This window comes from Dipteris shenzhenensis, chromosome 26 (genome assembly GCF_047967505.1).
Source record: "Dipteris shenzhenensis isolate YYH24624 ecotype China chromosome 26, Dip_SZ_1.0, whole genome shotgun sequence".
Taxonomy (NCBI): domain Eukaryota; kingdom Viridiplantae; phylum Streptophyta; class Polypodiopsida; order Gleicheniales; family Dipteridaceae; genus Dipteris; species Dipteris shenzhenensis.
This window is the reverse complement of record NC_141621.1, coordinates 49125881-49147558: the sequence shown is the minus strand read 5'-3', so window position 1 is coordinate 49147558 and position 21678 is coordinate 49125881. Positions and strand designations below refer to the sequence as shown.

General features: G+C 44.1%; 1 protein-coding gene across 4 annotated transcripts in view; it reads left to right on the top strand.

Moving 5' to 3' along the window:
- ARP9 (actin-related protein 9) overlaps window positions 1-21678 on the top strand; it is an 89077-nt gene that overhangs the window by 54966 nt on the left and 12433 nt on the right. For 3 of the 4 annotated variants that reach the window (XM_087397767.1, XM_087397766.1, XM_087397765.1), the window contains 2 exons: window positions 5274-5405; window positions 16858-16947. In XM_087397767.1, the coding sequence (XP_087253893.1) occupies window positions 5274-5405; window positions 16858-16947 (222 nt within the window). The remainder of the gene's footprint in view (window positions 1-5273; window positions 5406-16857; window positions 16948-21678) is intronic. The other variant, XM_087397768.1, reaches the window with a different exon arrangement.

Here is a 21678-nt window from a genome sequence, read left to right as displayed (position 1 = left end):
AAGTACTATACCGCATCCATTCATTGCTTATGTTATTTTGGTACAGGTCCAAGCATTATATTTGTCATATTCCTCAATATCTATACCGTTCCATACCAGTATGATATTGAGAAATAATAACAAAATACAAAGCATAATTCTTTTTTCTTATGATGCGAGTAGCAATAAGTGACATATACTATTCTGTGATCAGCAGTAGGATATATGTATTATACGTCATTGTCTACTCACACGTCACAATTTTTTATTTAACTTTGTGGCTAGTAATGATCCAATATGTATTTTCTTCAGTTGCTAGAGAATACATAGAAGATATTATGTGACATACCAACTATTTTTCATTATCTATAAAAGCAATTTCGTAAAGAAATTACCAAAGGAAAAAGCTTGTAAGCGAACAATCATGCCTTCCCTCTTGCTTAGCGAAAATGTCATATGCTTTTTCTTCTCTTTAATTTTCTCCAATTAAGCTCTTTTTGGCAGAATACTTTATTGAAGCATACCATATGTATCACACATAATAATTTTGTTATGTGCAATTAAGGTCATCTACTCAAGTAAGCTATGAAGTGTATTTTGTATTTCATACATACCACATGATATAAGTCTTCTCATTCTTATTAATTCACATAATCATGCTTATTTAATTATAAAATACTCTTAGCTCACCTAACCTATCATATTTTATTGTCCTTTTCATGATATTTTAATATGATCTATCAGTCTTCTTCAGATTCAATTATTCCCTTCCGCCGCCATACCATTGTTTCTTGTCTCTATATGAGTACTTCTATGAGAGTAAGAAAAACAAAAATATGAAAAAATAAAAATATCAAAATAGATACGTATCTCCTTTGTCCATCCAAATCCTTGGTTGCTTGGTTTAGCCCTAATCAACTTTCGTTTTCTTCCCGTTCAATTGTCGGTCTGATAACTTTGTGATTCCAAAGAGATTCCTCGTAGAGCCTCTCTTTCATAGTGACCTCATCATATGCAACTTAAGAAAAGCAATTAAGTAAAAAGAAAGAAGAAGGATGAAAGATATATCTAGAGATGTCTTGGTCGTCTCGTCACAATGCTTGTATTCTTGATTGTGTCTACTAGGCTGAAAAGAGAAATTGTAGATTGTTGTTGAAGTAATAACATGCATATAGTGCATCTATTTGTCCTTGTTTTATCCACAGCTCTTGATTATTAATTTAGTCCTATTACTTTCTTCCAAATTAAATAGCCGTGGTCTTTTGCTTAGGAAAGCACCATCCCTGTCACGAAAATTCATGACTTACCAAAACGATAGAAACTAAGAACAAAACGGCACTGCAAAATGTGCGCCCCTTAGATGGTGGCTCTTGCTTCCCATCTAGAGTATTTATAATTGTAATTCCAAAAAGCAAAGAGCCAATAATAGAACATCCAAAAGCATCCCTTGTCCACAATTAAAGGGATTGCTCAACATGGCTAAAATATGACAAGGCTTAATATGCCCTCATCCAGATCCCTGGAGATGATGCTACATTGAGGAGTTGAGTTAGAGTTGAGCATCTCTTGACTTACCATGGTTAGGATAGAGAGTGAGGGCCTTTGTTGTGGGTGTGCCCGCCCCTTGTGAGGATGGTGTAGGATAGGGTTAGGTACATACATGGGCATGTGGATAGCCAGGCCCTTGTGATGGATAGCGAGGTTCTTGTGGTGGATTCAGCCATCCCTAGAGCTGGTATGGCTGTCTGGAGGCTGAGCTAGGACCTTGTGCATGTGCCAAGCTGGATGCGTGTCAGATCAGGGCTGCTCAGGTCCTGTTTGCATGCTGCGATGGCAGCCCATGGTATTGCGTTGCGTGTGGGTGTTCCTAGGAGGGGTGCGGGGCTGCTCTAGGCTCATATGTGCCTGCTTGCTGCCGCGTTGCAACCCCTTTGGAGGTGCCTCGGTTAGGTGGGGCATAGGGGCCTTGTGTAGCCACCCTTTGGGGCAACAGACCCGACTTGTTGGTCCTGTTACCAGGCCCTAGCAGTGCGGTCGCTGGCAGAGGTGGACCGACCTGCTGGTCGGCTGCCTAGGCTGCTTGTCAGCTCCTTTTCATGGTAGGGAGGTCAGCCCCATGGAGTGGGTGGGTCCGCCCTTTGGGAGCAGGTGGTCGCCTGTTTGTACCAGCCGACTAGGGAGTGCAGAGCCTATATATAAGCGCCCTCCCCTTGTTGTTTTCATCTCATTTATTGGAGGTTTTGCCCAACAGATCAGAGGGCTTTTCCCTGAGATTCCTTGCAGTCTCTCTCCATCTTTTCAGTTCAGTTTGTGTGTTGTGTTTTGCTCTCTCTTTTCTGTTCAGTTTCCGCTGCATTAAGTGGGGGCCATGAAAGCTTATAAGAGAACTATATGGAAGAAAGAAACAAGCTGTTAGTTTCTTGCATACATTGGATGCTCCTTTAGCATAGAGGTGGTGGGAGAAAGAAAGAACAAAAGTTTATTAAAGTCTTTGGAAGACCGATGGGTCTGAGACTCTGAAAAACTTGGTACAAACGAGCTATGGTAGTGGAGCTACTAAACGAGCATCCACACCAAATGCAAAATGCAAAAAATGCAGAATGGTAGAAGTCCTAAGTACAACATAGTCATGTTGATGGTCGACTATATATCAATCTCATCATCATCATCATCAGCATCATTAGCATGACATTGGGGTGGATGAGGCAATGGGGGCATGAAATCAGCAATAGAGTGCTATCGGTCACTCAAAGGTGTAGTCCTGGCACGTCTCCTGGTCGTAGCTCCGTGTCTAACCAGGGCTACTGTGACCCTCGTTGGTCGAGCTCCGACTCTAAACAGGGAGGGGATGTCCCCAAGCGTGATCTGTGTATCAACCCTCTGTCTGAGTTGTCGGGTCACAGGCTTCGAGTCACGGTCATGTCAAGGCCTCGTCTCGTGGGGGTCCATGTGATCTGCCTGAAAAAACTCTGTGATAGAGCTCTGAGAGGAATCAGCCAAGGAAAAAGTTTGCTCCTGTCTCCGTGCTCGGAGTATCCTCTCGCGGTGTCTGAGTACCTCTCATGAATGAAACTTGCCAAGCATCGCTAGTTTGGGTAGGAGAGGAATCGGGCCGAAATCCCATAGCTATCTCTGAAGAGACAATAGAAATGCCCTCGGATCTCATAGTAAACAGGACACCTGAAGATGAAGTGCTCCTCTGTCTCAACCTCATGCATGTCACACAATGTGCATATGCGCCTCTTCTTGGGTAGTTGCTCTACTCTGCCGCTCTCGATATGAAGTCTGTGTGAAGAGATCCAGAACTGCCCAAGAGAGATCCTCAGTGAGGGGGGTAGGTAAATCTATGTGTATCCTGGTGGGTCAATGAAACCATCCGCTGTGATATGTAAGAAGTAATCTCTGTAGAAGCTAAGCTTCACTAAACATCTATTAACGTCATGGTGAAATAAAGCTGTGAGTGTCCCCAACTTGTTTTGGATAGTCATCATCAATTCGAAAATTGGATAAGAAGGTGAGGAGGAGGCATCCAAATAGTTGCATATGTCCTTGTTTTGCTATTGGATAGTCATCGATCAGCTTGAAAAGAAGTTGGGGAGGAGGCATCCAAATAGTTGTATATGTCCTTGTTTTGCTATTGTTTGCTGATAATGTGGTGCTACTTCTAGAGGATAAGTGTAATCTTCAAAGATGGAGGTGAACCTAGACAAGACCAACATATTGATTTTGGGAATCAGAAAGATAACTTTTATGGAAGGCGAATAGATATATTGCTTCTTATAGATATTTGGGCTGAGTGGCAAACAACTACAAATGGAGTGTGAGTATTCAGTGATGTCATAATCTGTAATAAGTGCTCCAGCTACGTAGAGCTGACATAAGAGATTGGTGTGCCTAGCCTCTAGTTTTGTCCTAGATCTTGTTGGATATCCAGAGGACATCCCCCTATTTACATACCCCCACCTGGGATTTATACTTAGATGATGAGATCCTAAGTGGTGTGTGCCCACCTCAGGTGTAATGCTATGTTGGTCTTCTTTGCACAGTTAGGGGAAACAGAAACGGGGAAACGGGGAACGGAAATGGAAACGGAAACGTTTCGGGATTTCTGGGAGGTCTGAAACGGGGAAACGCCATGTCAGGAAGGGGGGTTTAGAAAAGGGGGTTTTGAGATGAGAACACACACATTTAAAATGCTACAGACTACAGCTTGAAAGAGAGCCAAGTGTTGAAAGAGAGGGCTGAAACTTGAAAGTGGGGCCTGAAACAGGAGGGAACAGAAGGCTGAAAGAGAGGGCTGAAAGAGGGGGCTGAAGGAGGGGGCTGGAGGGGAGTAGATGATGATGGAGAGCTAAAGCAGCTTGCAGGAGAGAAAGGAGAGGAAAGGAGTGAATGGGGCTCAAGGAGGGCTGGAAAACCTTGAGGATAGAGAGAGTATGAGGCTGAAGGAGTGGAAGGAGGCCAAAATCGAAAGCAAAAAGACCAAAAACGGGATTGGCGGTGGATTTCGCGTCATTTTGGAGACCTAGCAGCCTGTGTTGTCTGAAACGGCCCGTTTTAGGGCTCTGAAACGCGTTTCAGACTGGCTGAGACGTTTCAGCCAGCCGTTTCAGGGTCCTGAAACATTTCAGATCCTGAAACGCGTTTCAGGAAACGGGCTTCTCTGAAACGGCGTTTCAGGCTTGGCTGGTGGGCTCTGAAACGCGTTTCAGCGTAACTGTGCTTCTTTGACACCACCATCGATCAATAGAACATGGAGCCCAAATTTGGTCAGCACATGACGGGGTCTTTTAGATTTTGGAGGAGTTCCATCATTGCTTTGAATCATACTTTGAGAGAGCAGACGGATGCGGAGGATTAAAGGCTTCTTATTTTTACTTTTGAGGTTGTTTTGGATGTGTGGACATGGCTTGTGGTCATAGGGATCTCAAGAGACCACCTCATTGTGGTCATAGGTATCTCTTGAGACCACCTCATTTGTGATCAAGACAGCGAGAGTCCGATACATAACCTTTGGAATTGTAAGAGCTCTTGTGCTATTGGGCAGGGGAATCATGGGACTCCTTTCATTTTTTGCTGGATCATCTTTCTTTTTAAACAGACGGTATTTGCATACCTTAAGTAGGATGGATGTTCTATTCATATGAAAAATGCTTACACGGGTAACTTGGTAAAAATATTTTCTCTTGAAATATACGATAATTTGGAAAAAGTCATCAATTGTCCATTGATTGTTTTGGATTTCTCTGCACATATCATTTTACTAATGTTTTTAATGTAATGTCTTTGTGTAGGATATATCCAGATGCTTGCTATGGCTGCAGCAGCGACTAAAGACATGGCCTCCGGTTGAATGTGACCCATTAGCTAATCCACTAGATCTTTCGTTGCTGAACAAGGTGAAGGAAACACATTGCTGTATCAGAGTAAGCCTTCATGATCTATGAATGCATGCCTTTTACGATTGGTTTTTCTCAATTGAATCATTCTTCTCAGTGCCCTCTTTGCTTTGGAGGAATATGTGAAGCATTTGGAAGAACAAATTCATAGCTTGCCAATTTTAATGTGATTAGCAGGCCATCCCCATACGTACATTATCATGTAAAGCTTGACACAGAGGACTAACAAAGGAAGCAGGAAAGAAAACACACTACTTTAGTGACAACCTCCGATTATGCATGCTGTGAACAAGCAGTAGGCTTGTGGTCTGTGATGTTGCATTTTGAAAGGCATAGCCCCAAATCCTGTTGCAAAAATGCATACCTTGTGGACTTATTTCTGGTTGGTCACCCTCTGGTGTGAGCCTATCTTCTTCATCTTGCTAATATAATGGAAAATCCAGATTGATTTTGTTTTGATCTTCTTTTGCTGTTGGTACTATTTTTCTTTTGGTGTCAGTTCCACTTCACATAGAGTATCTTTGATGCAGAGGCAGACATTTGCATGTATGTAGTACACAGTCAGGAAAGCATGCTTGAGAGAGATCTCATTAGGTCCCAGGATATATTTTCTAACGTTTTCCTTTAAGTTAGATTCAATGTAGAAGGTTATCATTTTGCCAAATTTAGACTTACACTATTTAATATTGTTATTGCCTTTGTAACCCTACTCTACTGATAGCAGTTTCAGAAAGCTTTTGTCTTTTGGATATCTTCTAGATAACAGATAAAGACAAACTTAGCCAGCATATGCTGAATAATTTTTTTGGGCATTGGAGGACCCGTTTTTGCCATAGACAAAGCCTCAAAACAGTTTATTCATTTCATGTCCATTCTTAGGGGCCCACAGACTATGAACCATTCATTTTGAGCTTTTTTCATTTTGGGGCGCAGTTGGGGAGGTGGACTCAGCCCCCTCCCCTCCCACTCCCTTCTACTCTCTCTCCTTCCACTCCCTTCCACTCAGCCCCCTCTCCTTCCACTCCCTTCAACTCAGCCCCTCTCCTTCTACTCCCTTGAACCTTCTCCACATCAGCCCCCTCCCCTTCCACTCCCTTCTCCACCCCTTTCCACTCAGCCACTCAGCCCCCTCCCCTTCCACTCCCTTCTCCACCCCCTTCCACTCAGCCACTCAGCCCCTCCTCCTTCCACTCCCTTCTACTCCTTCCACTCCCTTCAGCCCCCTTCTCTCATTGCTCACTACTCGGTGCTCAGCCCTCTCCAAGTCTCCACCAACAGGCCCCCCGGCGGCCCCCCCCGCCCCCCCCCTCTACTCCCCCTCCCTCTTCTCTTGAGCCCACTCAGTGACTCCTTCAAGAGGCATTGACACGGACCAGAAATCCGAGTGGTGCAAGGAGGTGGATCCCATGGCCAAGTACGCCAATTCGAAAGGAGGAGGAGCATGCAAGTGGCTTTGCCGCTTTTGTAAAAAAGGAAAAAGTGGAGGGGCAGACCGAGTGTGAGCTCATCCATGCAAAGCTCCAAATAAAGGCATTAATTGTTGCCCTACTGTTCCCAATCATGAGCATGCACGTTTTGTGGCACTTGCAAAGAAGTTGGACATGGAGGCAAACAAGCAGCTTGCCATTCTTGATCCTCGAGGTCGACCACCAGTGCCACCACCAGCCCCAGGTGCAGCAACTCCTGCCGCTTCCATTTCTGCCTCCTTCGGGAGTAGAGCTTCATCCACACCTTTAGGGGCTGCCAATTCAGGGGTTCCGAGAGTCGTGCAGGCTAGCCTTTCGGCCTCATGGCATCTTGGGAGGAGGGCAAAGGTAGATGGCAAAGGTAGATGCAGCAGTGGGCCGATTTTTTTTTGGAGCAGATGTGCCCACAGTGAAGGCCCGCAATCCTTACTTCATTGATATGGTGAAGGAGATTGCAGCATTTGGCCCATCTTACACTCTCCCCTCATGTGAGGCGCTGCGCACCACGATCTTGGCGATAGAGAAGGTGGCCATAGAGCATGCTTTGGCTCCCATCAAAGACATATGGCTTCAGCATTTGGATGGAGGCCGTTGAGTATGTGGGGGCACAACATGTCATCCAGTTTGTTTCAAATGGTGAGAACGCCAACAAGGCAGCAGGGAGGATTCTTGAAGCGAAGTACCCTCATCTTACCTTCACTCCTTGCATGGCACATGGGTTGAATAATCTCCTGAAGGATATTGGTAAGTTGGGTTGGGTGGATCCTATCTTTGATATGGGTAATCATGTTGTCTCTTTCATCACTCGCCACCACTACATCTTGGCTATTTTTCGGAAGATATCCCCAAACAAGAATCTCCTAATGTATTCTGAGACGCGCTTTGCATAGAAATTCATCATGTTGAGGCGTCTTTTTAAGCTGAAAAATCAATTCAAACAGCTTGTTGTTTCGAGTGAGTGGGATGCATGGCGTGAGCGTAGCACTGCAGGGGCCCAGAGATACAAGACCATTGTCTTGGATGACATATTTTGGGATGATGTTCGCCTCTTGCTTCGGGTTTCAAGCCTATTATTTTGATGTCGAGGCTTATTGATGGGGATAGTCCTTGCATTGGGAAGGTGTATGAAGGACTGGATAGTATGATTGAGACTATTCAGGGCATTGATGACTTCTATGCTTGGAGTGTTGGGATATCTCAAGGTGTATGCCTCAGGCACACCTTATGTTTCTATGTGTGAGTGCTAGAGGCACAGTTAGGTGCCCACAAGCACAGTTAGGTGGTGGAAAAGCCACATAGGATGATTGAGTGAATCTAGGAGCAGATTGAGGAGATGATTGAGGAGCTTTGAGGTCATCAGTGATGTCAGTGACCTTGTATGAGGTGCTTACTTAAGGACCTCTTTCTTCTTCATTCTATAAGCAAGTATTCTGAGTTTGTGTCCACACTACTCTTTCTTTTCAGTATTCCAACATGGTATCAGAGCCCTTTGATCCCCCTTGAGCCCATTTCTGCCACATCATCATCTTCTTCTTCATCTTCTTCTTCTCCATTTTCCTCTTTCTTCCCAAAATCTTTGAGAGCTTGGTTCTCCATCTACAAACAGCCATTGCCCAAACCCTCTGAGCTGGAAACTCCTCTAGTATGGGCGAACTTCCACCTGCAAGCAATTGAAGAAAAAACGTCTGTGGTGGCTGCCATTCTCCAAACAGCGAATTTCTTCTGTTGCTCAATACTCCCTGCATACTCCGCCATTGCTTGAGCCCTCTTAGGAGTAGATGGGCGACCTCAAGACGAAGATTTTGAGCCATTTTTCAAGTCATTTGGTTCAGTAACGAGGGAGAAATCGTCAAAACTCAGTTTCAGCCTGTAGCAACTCTCCCGGGCAAAAGTGCGCACCATTTTGTCCAACCTCTGTGCTGGACCTTCTCTGGTATATGAGCTTTCTTTTGCTTCAGAAAGCCCTCTTTTCCTTGCTTTGAAGAGTGAGCTACAAGCCCTCCAAGTTCAGCTTTTCAGTTTTGACAGTTTTGGACAAGTTTTTGAAGATGATGCTACATAGAATGCTACTCTAGCATTTCTGGTTTTTTGAAGCTTTCAATAACTTCAGTACAAGTGTGGATTCAGTTTTGTTTTGACTTGCTAGACCTGGTTTTGATTGGAAAATGTTTATTTCATCCACTTCTATGAAGCATGTAAGAAGAAGCATCATTGTTTGAAATCTAGTCACTACTATTTGCTACATTAAGTGCTCATATTTTGGAAGTCTTTCAGTTATTTTTGCCTTGTAAGAGAGATAGACACTGCCCAATATCTGGGTTAGACCCTCTCATGGCTACCATATATAATCTTGAGAAGTTCAATGGAAAGGGGTTCCATACATGGCAAATGAAGGTAAAATTTGCATTAATGCGGGAGAACTTATGGGGACTTGTCAAATCTACTCCTACCGCTTCTTCTACGGCCTCAAATGCTGGGGAATCTTCAGCTCCGACACGACTGGCAAGGGATCCAGCAAGAGAAGAAAAAGCATATGGTATAATTGCTTTAGCTTTGGGTGATGATTACATACATCATATATCTGACTTGGAGTCTCCATCGGAAGCATGGCAGAAGCTAGATTTGATTTTTGGTGCAAGCTCTCATATTTCTAAACTATCACTTAAAATCTCTTTCTTTGAATTAAAGATGGCAAGTGATACTACTTTAGCTGCCCATGTCAACTATATGCGGAGTCTTATGACTCAGTTAGCTTCTATCAACTCTCCTATCACCCCTGATGATGCTATGGCAGTACTACTTAAGAGTATGCCTGAAAGCTTTGATCACATTGTAAGCACTTTGAAGAATCTTCCCAATCCAAACCTTGAAGGCATTATCTCAGCTCTCCAAGAAGAAGAAAGACACATGGAGTTAAGGAAAGGCAATGACACTGCTTATGTTATGAAATTCCAGAAGGGCAAGTACTCTCCTTGCAATCAATGTGGAAAGACAAATCACCTTTCAAAGGACTGCTTCAAAGTTAATCCATGCAAGCACTGTGGCAAAAACAACCATAGTGAGAAGTTTTGCAGAGACAAAGCAAAGACAGAAAATGCAAATCTACTTACAGTGAATTTGCCTCCACAAGATGAGACATCCCATGAAGATTATGCATTTTAAATCATCTCTATGTATGCTCCAGATCTCTCTTTTATGTCAAGGTACTCAGCCTGGATAGTTCTCCAAAATGAATGAAAATAAACTATTGTGTTGTGTGTGTTTGTAAACACCTCTGGTCACCTTATGATGTAGGCCATGTGTATGTTTTGTTCCATGGTACCTCCTACAGACATTGTGTGCATGTACATGTAGGAGAGATAACCATTGGAAGGTCTGTTTGTATCCCTTTCTGTTTACCTTACATCCAAGGAAACCCTTGCTAGCATGAGAACCTAGCCATAGATTTATCCTTGACCACCATGAGATGGCATGAGAAACTATGAGACTAGATGTATCCTTGACATAGCCTGAGGCATCTCCTTGAGGGGGGGTTTGTTGGGATATCTCAAGGTGTATGCCTCAGGCACACCTTATGTTTCTATGTGTGAGTGCTAGAGGCACAGTTAGGTGCCCACAAGCACAGTTAGGTGGTGGAAAAGCCACATAGGATGATTGAGTGAATCTAGGAGCAGATTGAGGAGATGATTGAGGAGCTTTGAGGTCATCAGTGATGTCAGTGACCTTGTATGAGGTGCCTACTTAAGGACCTCTTTCTTCTTCATTCTATAAGCAAGTATTCTGAGTTTGTGTCCACTCTACTCTTTCTTTTCAGTATTCCAACATGGAGGAAGGAGGAGATTAGGGCACTTGCAACCTCTTGGTGGAGGGAATACCATTCACCTTTAGAGGCTGCAGCCTTTGTTTTGGATCCATAATTTCAAGGGAAGGGGCAAGAAACAGATAAGGAGGTGGTACAAGGATGGGAGCAGATATTGAGGCGATGTGTCGCAAGTGCAGATAATAGGAGGAAGGTGCAGGAGGAGCTGTCATTTTATAGGCAAGGAAAAGGGTTATTTGGATTGGAGGATGCATAGTCAGACAGGTTCAAGATTTCCACCGTTCGTTGGTGGGAGGACTATAGGGCAGATACTCCATTGTTGCAGGGTATGGCCATTCGTATACTCAGCCAGGGGCCTAGCTCTTCGCCCGTTGAGTGGTTGTGGAGTCATTTTGGGAACATTGCAACAAAAAAGAGGAAGAGGCTTGGGGTTCAGAAGGCAAATGATCTTGTATTTGTTAATGCAAACTTGTGTTTGCTTAACAAGTGCAGGGCAGATTGCACTCTTGAACCATATCTTGGATTTCAACCACATGAGGAATGTAGAGGGTGCTCCTGAGGCTGAGCATGAGGATGATGATCCCCAGGTCGAGGCTGATGATCTGGCTCAGTAGGATGAGGGAGAGTCCTCTATTCGTGTAGACCGTTAGGCGGCAAGCCCGACTCTCTATTTTCCTATATACCATGTGTTGGAATCGGAGTCCTAGTGTGTGTGGTCCTAGTGAGTGTGGTCCTAGAGTCTTAGGAGTGTCCTACAGTTGTGTGAGTGTGAAGAGTCTTGAGGCCACTTGTGCCACCTCATGTGGTAGATGTGATTCCTCACCTAGATTATAGGATCTAGATTCTCTTGTGTGTGACCTCATCTACGAGGTGTCTGTAAGGCTTGCCCAGCCTATAAAAGAGGCTATGTACTTGCTGTGATAATCAATCAATCCACATCAGTTCGTGCCTCAGCTCGTCTCCAGTCATGTGTCTCTCACCTTCTCCCCATTTCCATCAAATGGTATCAGAGCGGGTCTTCCCTGACTGAGCCTTACCTCCTTCCCGCCTCACCAATGGCCAATCCTTTAGTCAACCCAGAAGCCCCTTCATCGACCTGCAAGAAGATCGCACAGCCCACTGCAAATCAGCCGTACAGCCTGTACGTCTTGCCTGCCGTACGACCGTACCTGCAGCATACAATCTTCCGTACAACTTGATCTCTGCAACTGCTGTACGATCTGTCGTACTGCTGTACGTACTGACGTATGATTTGCCGTACAGCAGGCTACCAAACAGCCTCGAAATCTCCACGCTGTTGCTCCTGTTTCTGCTCTACGCTGCGCCATTCTGCCCGCTAACTCCTTCCCGAACCTCTCCTATGGAGACCTGCTCATCATACTCGTGGAGCTGCTGTTTGAAATCTATGCCAAACTGAGCTCCTTCTGCTGCGCCACTCTTCTGCTGCGCCATCCTGCGGATCTTCTACCCGCTTCTCTGCTCGTCATCTGCGGCACCTCTCTGCCCACGCTGTTGCTCCTGCGCGCCATATAGCCTCTGCTGCTGCTGCCCGAACACCTGCTAGTCCGATCTGCCGGATTCAAACCTGTTGCTCCCGCCTGCTGAGTGCCTGTTGCCCATGCAACTTCTCCCATGAACAAGGCGATGACTTGGCGTCGACAGCAGGGTATTACTTGGCGATGACTTGACTCGGCGACTGACGACCTGAGGGCCGTGGCCATCGGCTCACCTCACAATCGTCCATGATTCGGCTCATTGATTCCTTGTTGCCTCCCTGTCTCTTGAGCATGCCTTGATGCAGTAGCAACCCTACTCTATCTGTGTCGAAGCTCGCAGCAATTCAATGACCAATTTCCTGCCCGAAACCCTAATTTTTGCCCTTTTACAATTTATGCTCAATTTCTCGAATTCTTGGGTGATTTCATGATGTGAGGGTTCCCAACCGTTGAACGAGAACTCTTCTGTCAGAAATTTAGAAAAGCCCCAATTTTCTGCAAACCCTAATTTTTGCAGTAACCCTAACCCTAAAATTTAGGGCTTTTCTATTCTGTGTCTTCCTTTGGCATAATTGAAGCTTCTACCATGTAAAATTTGGGCCTTTTTTGAAATCTGAGTAAACATTGTAAGGGATTTAGACACTGGCTGTAATAACAGCTAAGACCTTCCCACCAATGGATAGCATAAAAAACTCCTTGCTCATCGAGAAATTCTCAGGGAGCAATTTCCCAACTTGGCAGACAAAACTCCGGCTTCTTCTTATGCGAGAAGGGATATGGAATATCACCAATGGCAAGGAGCCAAAACCCCAAAGTGATGATGCTAGAATCATTTGGTGGCAAAACCAAAATGATAAAGCAATGGCTATCATTGGCCTAGCTTTAGCTGACAACCTTATCCACCATGTGGATTTTGATAAGACAGCAAACGACGTTTGGGAAAAGTTAGAGAATTTGTTTGGAAATAAGATCAATAATTCCAAAGTATTTCTCAAACAAAAACTCTTCAAGCTCAAGATGAAGGAAACTGAAACCCTCAATGAACACTTGAGCAATCTTGGGTCAATTCTCCAACAATTATCTGCCATCCGAGCCATTGTTGAAGATGATGATCAAGTTGCTGTACTTCTCTCCAGTGTTGAAGACATTTCCAAGTACAATGAGATCCTTGCGGTCCTAAGAGTCAGCCGCAATATGAGCTTTAAGGATATGGTAGCTCATCTCATTGATGAGGACCGTAGGCTTACAGAGAAAGTAGAATCTTCCTTCGAATCTGGCAAAGCATTCTTTCTCAAGAATAAGCCCAAGAAGCACGGAAAACCTCTTAAATGTAATTACTGTCAGAAACTTGGCCATCCAGAGGATCGTTGCTTCAAGAAAATGGCAAAGGTACAAGCCAAAGAACATGCCAATCTGGTTGCGGAGCAGAGCGAGGACGAAGACGATGAAGCTACACCTTCTAGACCTGAGGAACAAGCTTGCACTGCTGCTGTTTCTGGTCTATCCCTCCATGAGGTGATAGATGAAGAGTGGGCTTTCTAGAGTCATGTGTGTTAGGTACTCTGCCTTGGGTAGTCCCCCTAAAATGATGTAATAATTTGTCATTTTGTGTGCCTTGTCCTATGAAAGGCTCCACTTACTTCCATGTACCCAGTTAGGAGACAAGGGGGGGTTGTTATGTCTTTTCTTTATGAGGCCTGGCCGAGTTCCAGGATGTTGGTGTACTCCCTCGACCTATGAGTTGGTCATGCATCCATGCTCAGATTTGAGTCTCTGATCACGTTGACACCTAAGCCATGAGAGTGCTTGGTTCAACCTCTGAATTATGCTCAGCTGTTAGCCTCTGAGATTGCCTGGGATGCACAGTCTGGATGATGTCATAGTCTCTCACCCTAGCTCCGAGGGGGGGTTTGTTGGAATCGGAGTTCTAGTGTGTGTGGTCCTAGTGAGTGTGGTCCTAGAGTCTTAGGAGTGTCCTACAGTTGTGTGAGTGTGAAGAGTCTTGAGGCCACTTGTGCCACCTCATGTGGTAGATGTGATTCCTCACCTAGATTATAGGATCTAGATTCTCTTGTGTGTGACCTCATCTATGAGGTGTCTGTAAGGCTTGCCCAGCCTATAAAAGAGGCTATGTACTTGCTGTGATAATCAATCAATCCACATCAGTTCGTGCCTCAGCTCGTCTCCAGTCATGTGTCTCTCACCTTCTCCCCATTTCCATCACCATGTACTTGATTCGAGAGTCTCGAGTCCTTTTTTGTATTTACTATTTGGTATTGAGGCCTTCTGTTCAGGCTTGAGGCATGGCCTCATTTTGTTGTATTTTGCATATTATATGCTCGCGCTTCTATGATATGCAATTCTATGACTTTAAGCTTTAAACTTTAAAGTTTATGCACATTGCACATTGCACAATCCTTATTGCAATTTGCATTGATGTATGTTTCAGGTTTCTAAGGATTTTGTGTCTTTAAAAGTCTAAAGATCAAATGGAAAGCTTAAAGTTGCTACATTTGTCTCCCTAGAAGGAGGTGATGCCGTCGTCTAACATCGGTTGCTGAAAATATATGTACTATGAGATCCGAGGACAATACTGCTGTCTCTTTTAGGAAGGACACGGGTTTGGGCCACTCTCCTACCTGATCCAATTCCATGACGAGGCCTCTATTTGATAGAGATGCGGCGACATAGAGAGACCTTATTACAGTAGATTAGATAGCAAGAGGTAACAGTGCCTCAAGAGAGAGATCAAGCATAGCGACACGTCATCGACTTCTATGTCTTTGAGTCAAGATTTGGACATAGTGGGGTAGAGGAGGAGGAGATAGGGCAGCTAGGATTAGCGGGAAGAGACGGTGTGGAGTGGTGGAGCCACCACGCATGATGCAGAGGCTGACTCGAGCACGCACGATAGAGGTCCAGCCCATCATTGCTCTACTCAGAGGAGATTGTCCTAGCCGAGGTGTCACTCTTGATATGGCGCATCGGATATGGAGATCACGCTCCCTGCCACAACGAGCGACGGCCCGACAGACGTAGATACGAGATATCGTCGCATCTCATCAAAGAGTCACCATGTCACTCGGATATGTATTCGAAGCGCATGTCTGAGCTTTGAGCTTTGAGATTATTAGCTTAGCTTAGCACTCACACCAACAAGGGCCTTATTAAGTCCTTCGCTTCAGCCCACAATGGCTTGTATGAGTTACTTCTTGAATTGTACTTTGTGTCATGGGCCCGCCAGACCTTCCGAAGACATTAATACAACTTTCCTCTCTCTCTCTCTCTCTATATATATATATATATATATATATATATTAGATGGACCGCCTTCCCTCCTTCCAATACCCCATCCCTCTAGATCCCATGGGATGATATCAGATGGACCGCCTTCCCCCCTTCCAGTACAGCTTGGATGCCCCATCCCTCTAGATTCTGCGGGACGAGATCAACCCTATCATACGGTTGGATCCACTCTAGCTCTATATATCATGGACTTTGGGGGGGGGGATCAAGGGTCTTGTTCTACCATAACTACTTCTTGAGAGTATCAAAGGATGGCGTGATTATCAAATAGATCCCAGTATATAGAGGATAGATGGGTCTCAAACGCATTGAGGATTGCCATTGGACAGATGCGGGTCTCGTCGCATTAGCTGAGGATCAAGGCAGGGAGGGCCACATGCACACCTAGAGAGCAGCCTAGCTGCAAGTTATGCACACTGGCAGAGATGGAGACAGAGGAGCACTTCCATTTTATTTGCCCTGTCTATTATGAGATCTGAGCACGGTAGCATGTCTTTTTTAGGAGAGGCACGGTTTTGGGCCACGTTCTAGCTGATCCACTTTCATGATTAGGTTTGCGTTGGCCTTTATTTGATGGAGATACGGTGACACAAAGATACCTTATTCCAACAGATCAAACAACAAGAGTGACTGTGCCTCAGGAGATGGACACAGATCGACGAGCACAACGATATGTCACATACTCCTATGCATTTGGGTCTGCCACGGGACATAGTGGAGAGAAAATAGCCGATATGAGGGCAGCATGGATTAGAGAAAAGAGACGGCACGGAGCAGTGGAGCCAAAGACACATAGATCATGCACGATGCAGAAGTTGACTAGAGCACGCATGATGGAGGTGAAGGGATCGTCCGAGCCTAGGCGTTACTCTTGATATGGCCCACCGGATATAGAGATCACGGAGACCACGTCCTCCCTTGCCACAACGAGAGATGTCTCGAGAGACAACACAGGTACGAGACATCTGCGCATCCCATCGGAGAGCCACCATGGCACGTGGATATGTATTTCCAGCACTAGCTTTGAGCGCTTGAGTTTTTTGATATTATTAGCATAGCATTCAGCAAGGGCCTTAGCGAGCCCTTTGCCTCAGACACAGTGGCTTGTGTGAGTTACCTTTTTTATTGTACTTTGTCTCATAGGCCTCCGAGGCCTCCCGAAGACAATAATACTGCATTTCTTATTCTTATTTTCTGTTTTGTTTCTTCAATTTTATTATCAAACTTTTTGTTAGCTTAGTAAGTGTTGGGTTTACCTAAGAGATTCTAGAATCTTTCGAACCTAGATGGGAGCTTATGCTTGGGTACTTATGCCTTTTTGTTCGTGTTAGGAGTTTCTCATTTTATGCTATTTCTTTCTAATTCAAAGTTATGTTTATGGGTGTCTGCAGGAAGGGGAGCATCGAGCTTCTGTGGAGCTACATTTCCATGCAGTGGGTATACGAAGCCAACGATACAGAGTGATATTATCTGAGCTAAATGTAAGAACTGTCTACACACTAAGTCTATTTCTACATAGCAGGATGTTAAGACTATATCTGTGACAGAAGCATATTTTAGAAGTATTTCAACTCGGTTCATTGTTGTTTGACTGAGGCAGATGCTGAAAAGGTCTGCTACTATTCTTAGTATGTGTAGGTTTTTATGAGGATTTTCAAAATAATCCAACTATATAATCCTTATATATGCTCTCTGGGTGCCCGACTCTCCCTCCCATCTGATTCCAGTAGTATTCCCGTGCATGAAAGGTGCACTTTGCTTCCAATATAGCAAAACCTACTGGTGAGCCCTTGGTGCTGTAGCAAGATGCACACGTGACTAGAATTAGTCCAAGAACTAGAATGCATGCATTTGACTACCCTCTAATGGGTTAAAGTGTTGGAAAATGGTCATTGAATATGTAGGACCAAGAAGAGTGCAAAAAGGCCCAAAATTTAAAGGGCAAGTGCCACAAAGCAGTCCCATAAGAGCCAAAGTACAAGAACAAGTGGCGCCCGAGTCTATTGAGGGCCACTTTTCAAAAGGCCATAGAAGGCACCCTACTTGGAGAAAAACGCTTTGTTTATGGCGAAAAGCAGTTAAAGATAGCTTTTGTAAATAGCAGCCTATTCTAGTTTAGAAAGTAGGTCTAGCTTTTGGAAAAGCACAAGCTAGTGCTAGTATATAGAAGAAGAGCCCCTGAGCTCTATGATGTATTGAGAAACGTACTCAGCTTCATGTGCTAGGAGCTAGTTGTACAAAGTTATTCTATTGCAATAAAGACTCGCGGGGGGGGGGGGGGGGGCTTGTTTCTAGCCCCTAGTGCTGTGTTTTTGTCTCTCCTGCCCTACTCTTCCACCCCTTACTCTATTGCAATTTCAGTTCGAGCACTTCCTTCAAGTTTCCTAAGCTGTCCCGAAGTTCTCCAACCCCTAGATGAGGCGGATATCGAAGTGCGATTTGCCCTTAGTGCTGCGAATTGTTCTTGGTTGCTGCGATTTAGGATTTGAAGTGCGAATTATCTAGAGGGGCTATGGTTTTCTTATTGGAAGCTGTGTTTGAGGTTCAGGTAAGGTTCTGTGGTATAAGAGCTTAGGATTGTCACTTTCCTTGGTAACAATAGTCCCAAGACCAAAAAGATTGTTGAGGATAGCAACGATTTTGGATAAGAGAGAGCAGCCCAGAAGCTTCCAAATCGATCGTAAATAAGATCAGCCTTCTCCAGCCAACCAGTTTGCCATAAATTGGCGAAGAAAGCAATTTGTGATTTGATCTACGGACTGCCCCAGTATGCTGGCAAAATCCTCTATGGAAGGTTCGACTCTGTTTCCAAGTCTGATCAGCCTAGAATTCAGTGATTGGGTTCAGCTTTGCCCAACAAGTCATTTTGTTGATCTACTGTTTGAATATTCAAGCTTTGGGAGCTGCCATCTACTATATTTATCATTATTGGTGTCGAATCCCGGACTAATGGTTGCATCATACAACCAAAAAGCCACTGGCTCTACTCTTCACCCGTAAGTGTTTACCTCCTTGAGAGGAGTGGGGCTTTGCAATTGGCTGCTTAGCCAAACTTTGAATGAGTTTGGGTTTGATTTTTTTCATCTCGCACATCATGATTTCAAAACATGGCAGCTCAGCCACTAGACGGCCCAATTAGATGTGTACCAGATGATGAACTAGATGAAGAATTGGTTAAGGCCAAAATCCACGAGTATTAATCATTGAAGCAAATACAGGGAAAGATTTTAAGAAACAGTTCTATGAATAGTTCTTGCCTAACGATTTCTTCGATAATGTCCACATATGTCACCATTTGGTACTTCTCTCAAGAAATAAAGTATAATCTTTATTAGAAATTGACTTAGGTCAAAGAATGTTGACTTTGGTTAACTAAGAATAAGTTTTATTGTCTACTTTTGCTTTGCATTGGTAAAAGAGAATTGTGGGGATGCCCACAAGGGACTAGGATTAGTCCAAGAACTAGGAATGCATGCATTTCGCTAACCTCTAATGGGTTAAAGTGTTGGAATTTGTTTGTGCAATGTGTAAGACCCAAGAGAGTGTAAAAAGGACCCCAGATTGGGTAGAAAAGCACAAAAAGCAGGTCCCACAAGGCTCTAAAGCATGGACAAGGGGGTGCCTAAGAGCTAGTGATCCATAAGCTCAAGAACTTTGTCTCTCATAGGGTAAAGTAAGAGACCAGAATGCTTTGATCTTATTCGATCCAGGAGCTACAGATAATTTCATCTCAGAAGACCTAGCGTTGAGGCTAGGAATTAAGATTGAAGAGTTGGAACCAGCTCTAGATGCAAAACATGTTTTTGAAGGAAAACCAGTTAAAGTTACTCCACTGATTGGAAAATTCAGACTTCATATTCAGGACTATGTGGACCATGAGGAGTTTATGTTTCACGCCTCAAACATCATGATGTCATTTTGGGTATGCCATGGTTCCACAGAAAGGAAGTAAATTTGGTCAACAAGGCAAGAACACTCAGTTTTATGCACAAGAACAAAGAGCATAAACTTTTGGCCAAAGGAAGAGATGAGACAATCCCGGTTGTATCTAATGTTTCTATTGCTAAGACAATAAAATCAGCTATTTCTACGTACTTTGTTTTTGTACGAGAGAGAGAGGGTGAACCGCAAGTGGAATTGAATCCTGTCGAGAAAATTTCAGTTTCTTGATTCTTTCAAAGATAGTTTTCTGGATTCTCTTCTTGGGGAGCTTCCTCCTAAGCGACCGGAAGTGAGCCTCCGAATCGACCACCTTATCGCGTGAGTGCAACACAATCTGAAGAAATTATGACATATGTATAGGATCTACTTTCTAAGGGACTAATCAAACCCCCCAGTTCCTCACCCTTCTATTCACCCGTGCTCCTAGTTCAAAAGAAAGATGGCTCCCATCGTATGTGTGTGGATTATAGAGCTCTCAACAAAATGACGATCAAGAGCAGGTTTCCGATCCCTCGCATAGATGACACCTTGGAGAGATTAAAAGGGGCCATGATCTTTAGTCTCATTGATTTGAAAAGTGGATAAGGATCCATCCTCAAGATGTCCATAAGACAGCTTTTCGGTCCACTTTCGGATTGTACAAGTTCTTGGTGATGCCCTTCGGCTTAACCAACGCACCAGCCACTTTTAATTGCATGATGGACATGATTTTCAGATCATACAGACATTTGACAGGTACTTTCTTCGATGACATCCTGGTCTTTTCAAAGATAGAAGAAGGGCATAAGATGAGATTCACTACCTCGGGCACATTATCTTCAAGGAAGGGATTCGGATGGATCCCGCAAAGATAAAAGCTATGCAAGAATGGCCAGAGCTTACCTCGGTACATGAAGTACGTAGTTTCCTCAGTCTTTGCTCCTATTACAGATGCTTCATCAAACACTTTGCTGATATAGAAGCCCCATCACATGATTTGACCAAGAAATCGGTAGTTTTCAGATGGGAGAATGGCAAATAACTACTTTTAATACTCTTAAAGAGAAGTTAACAACTGAGCCGATTCTAGTTATTCCAGATCTACACAAGCAGTTTGATGTGGATTGTGATGCATGTGGAGAGTGTGTAGGAGCTGCCCTTTACTAGGATGGTCGAGTGATAGCTTTTGAGAGGAGAAGGTTGTGTGATGCAGAAAGATTTAGGGTGTGTACGAAAAAGAGATGCTAGCGGTCATTCATACTTTAGCCATGTGGAAGCATTACCGTCTTGGAGCTGACTTTCCAGTCAAGACCGACCATCAAAGCCTCAGGTATTTCTTGACCTAGACAAAGATCTATGAAAAGCAGATGAAGTGGGCAAAGTTCTTGTCCATGTTCTATTTCCATATTGTTTATACTCTAGGAGCCAAGAACATGGTAGTAGATGCATTATCCAGAAGGCCTCGTGTGAACAATGTTACCATAGCTCATCACAAGGACCTCGAGGCCATGAAAGAATTTCGGAAAAATTATGAGGAATATTTAGTAGGGGCAATCATCTAGTCATTACTCATTGAAAGATGGTTTCCTCATGAAGGATGATCACCTTTGTGTAACTCAAGATATGAGAGGGAAAGTATTGGAAAATGTCATGCCCCTCCTTATACAGAACATCGAGGTATGTCTTCTACTACGAAAGCCATTGAAAGATGTGCGAACTTTGTACTTGTTGAAGAAGACATTGAAATTTAAGGAAGAAGAAAGGCAAGATGGTCCAAAATGATGAAGAAACAAGTGTGATCTCCTAGGGATGAGTCCATACCATATGAAGTCAATCTATCCACAATAATGCACATTGCATTTAGTCTATCTCTTACGGGAATTTATGAACTGTGACTAACTAGCCTAGGGGAAGTGACTCTTCCCAGAAGTCCCTAGGTGCACACACTAGGCCTACTTGCTAGGGGCACGGAAAGGTTTAGAGGGGTCATAAAGTTAGGCCTAAGGAAACCAATGTTTCATTGGTTAGAAGGGTTAGAATTTAAGTGTGAGGGGCAAACCAATGTTCCATTGGTGTTGTGGAGTTAGAGCATTAATGAGGGGGCCACGTGGCAACCTCTCATGCACACTTACCCTCTTCTTCTCCTTCCAAGGAAAAAGGTACGTGATTTTTGGACGTGGAAAATGCTCTCTCTCTCTCATGCATTTCGAGGTGCATCCCCATTGATTGCACGCTTTCCCAACGCTGGTGTACAGTTCTTCCACATTGATGTACGGCTGTTTTTCTCCTGC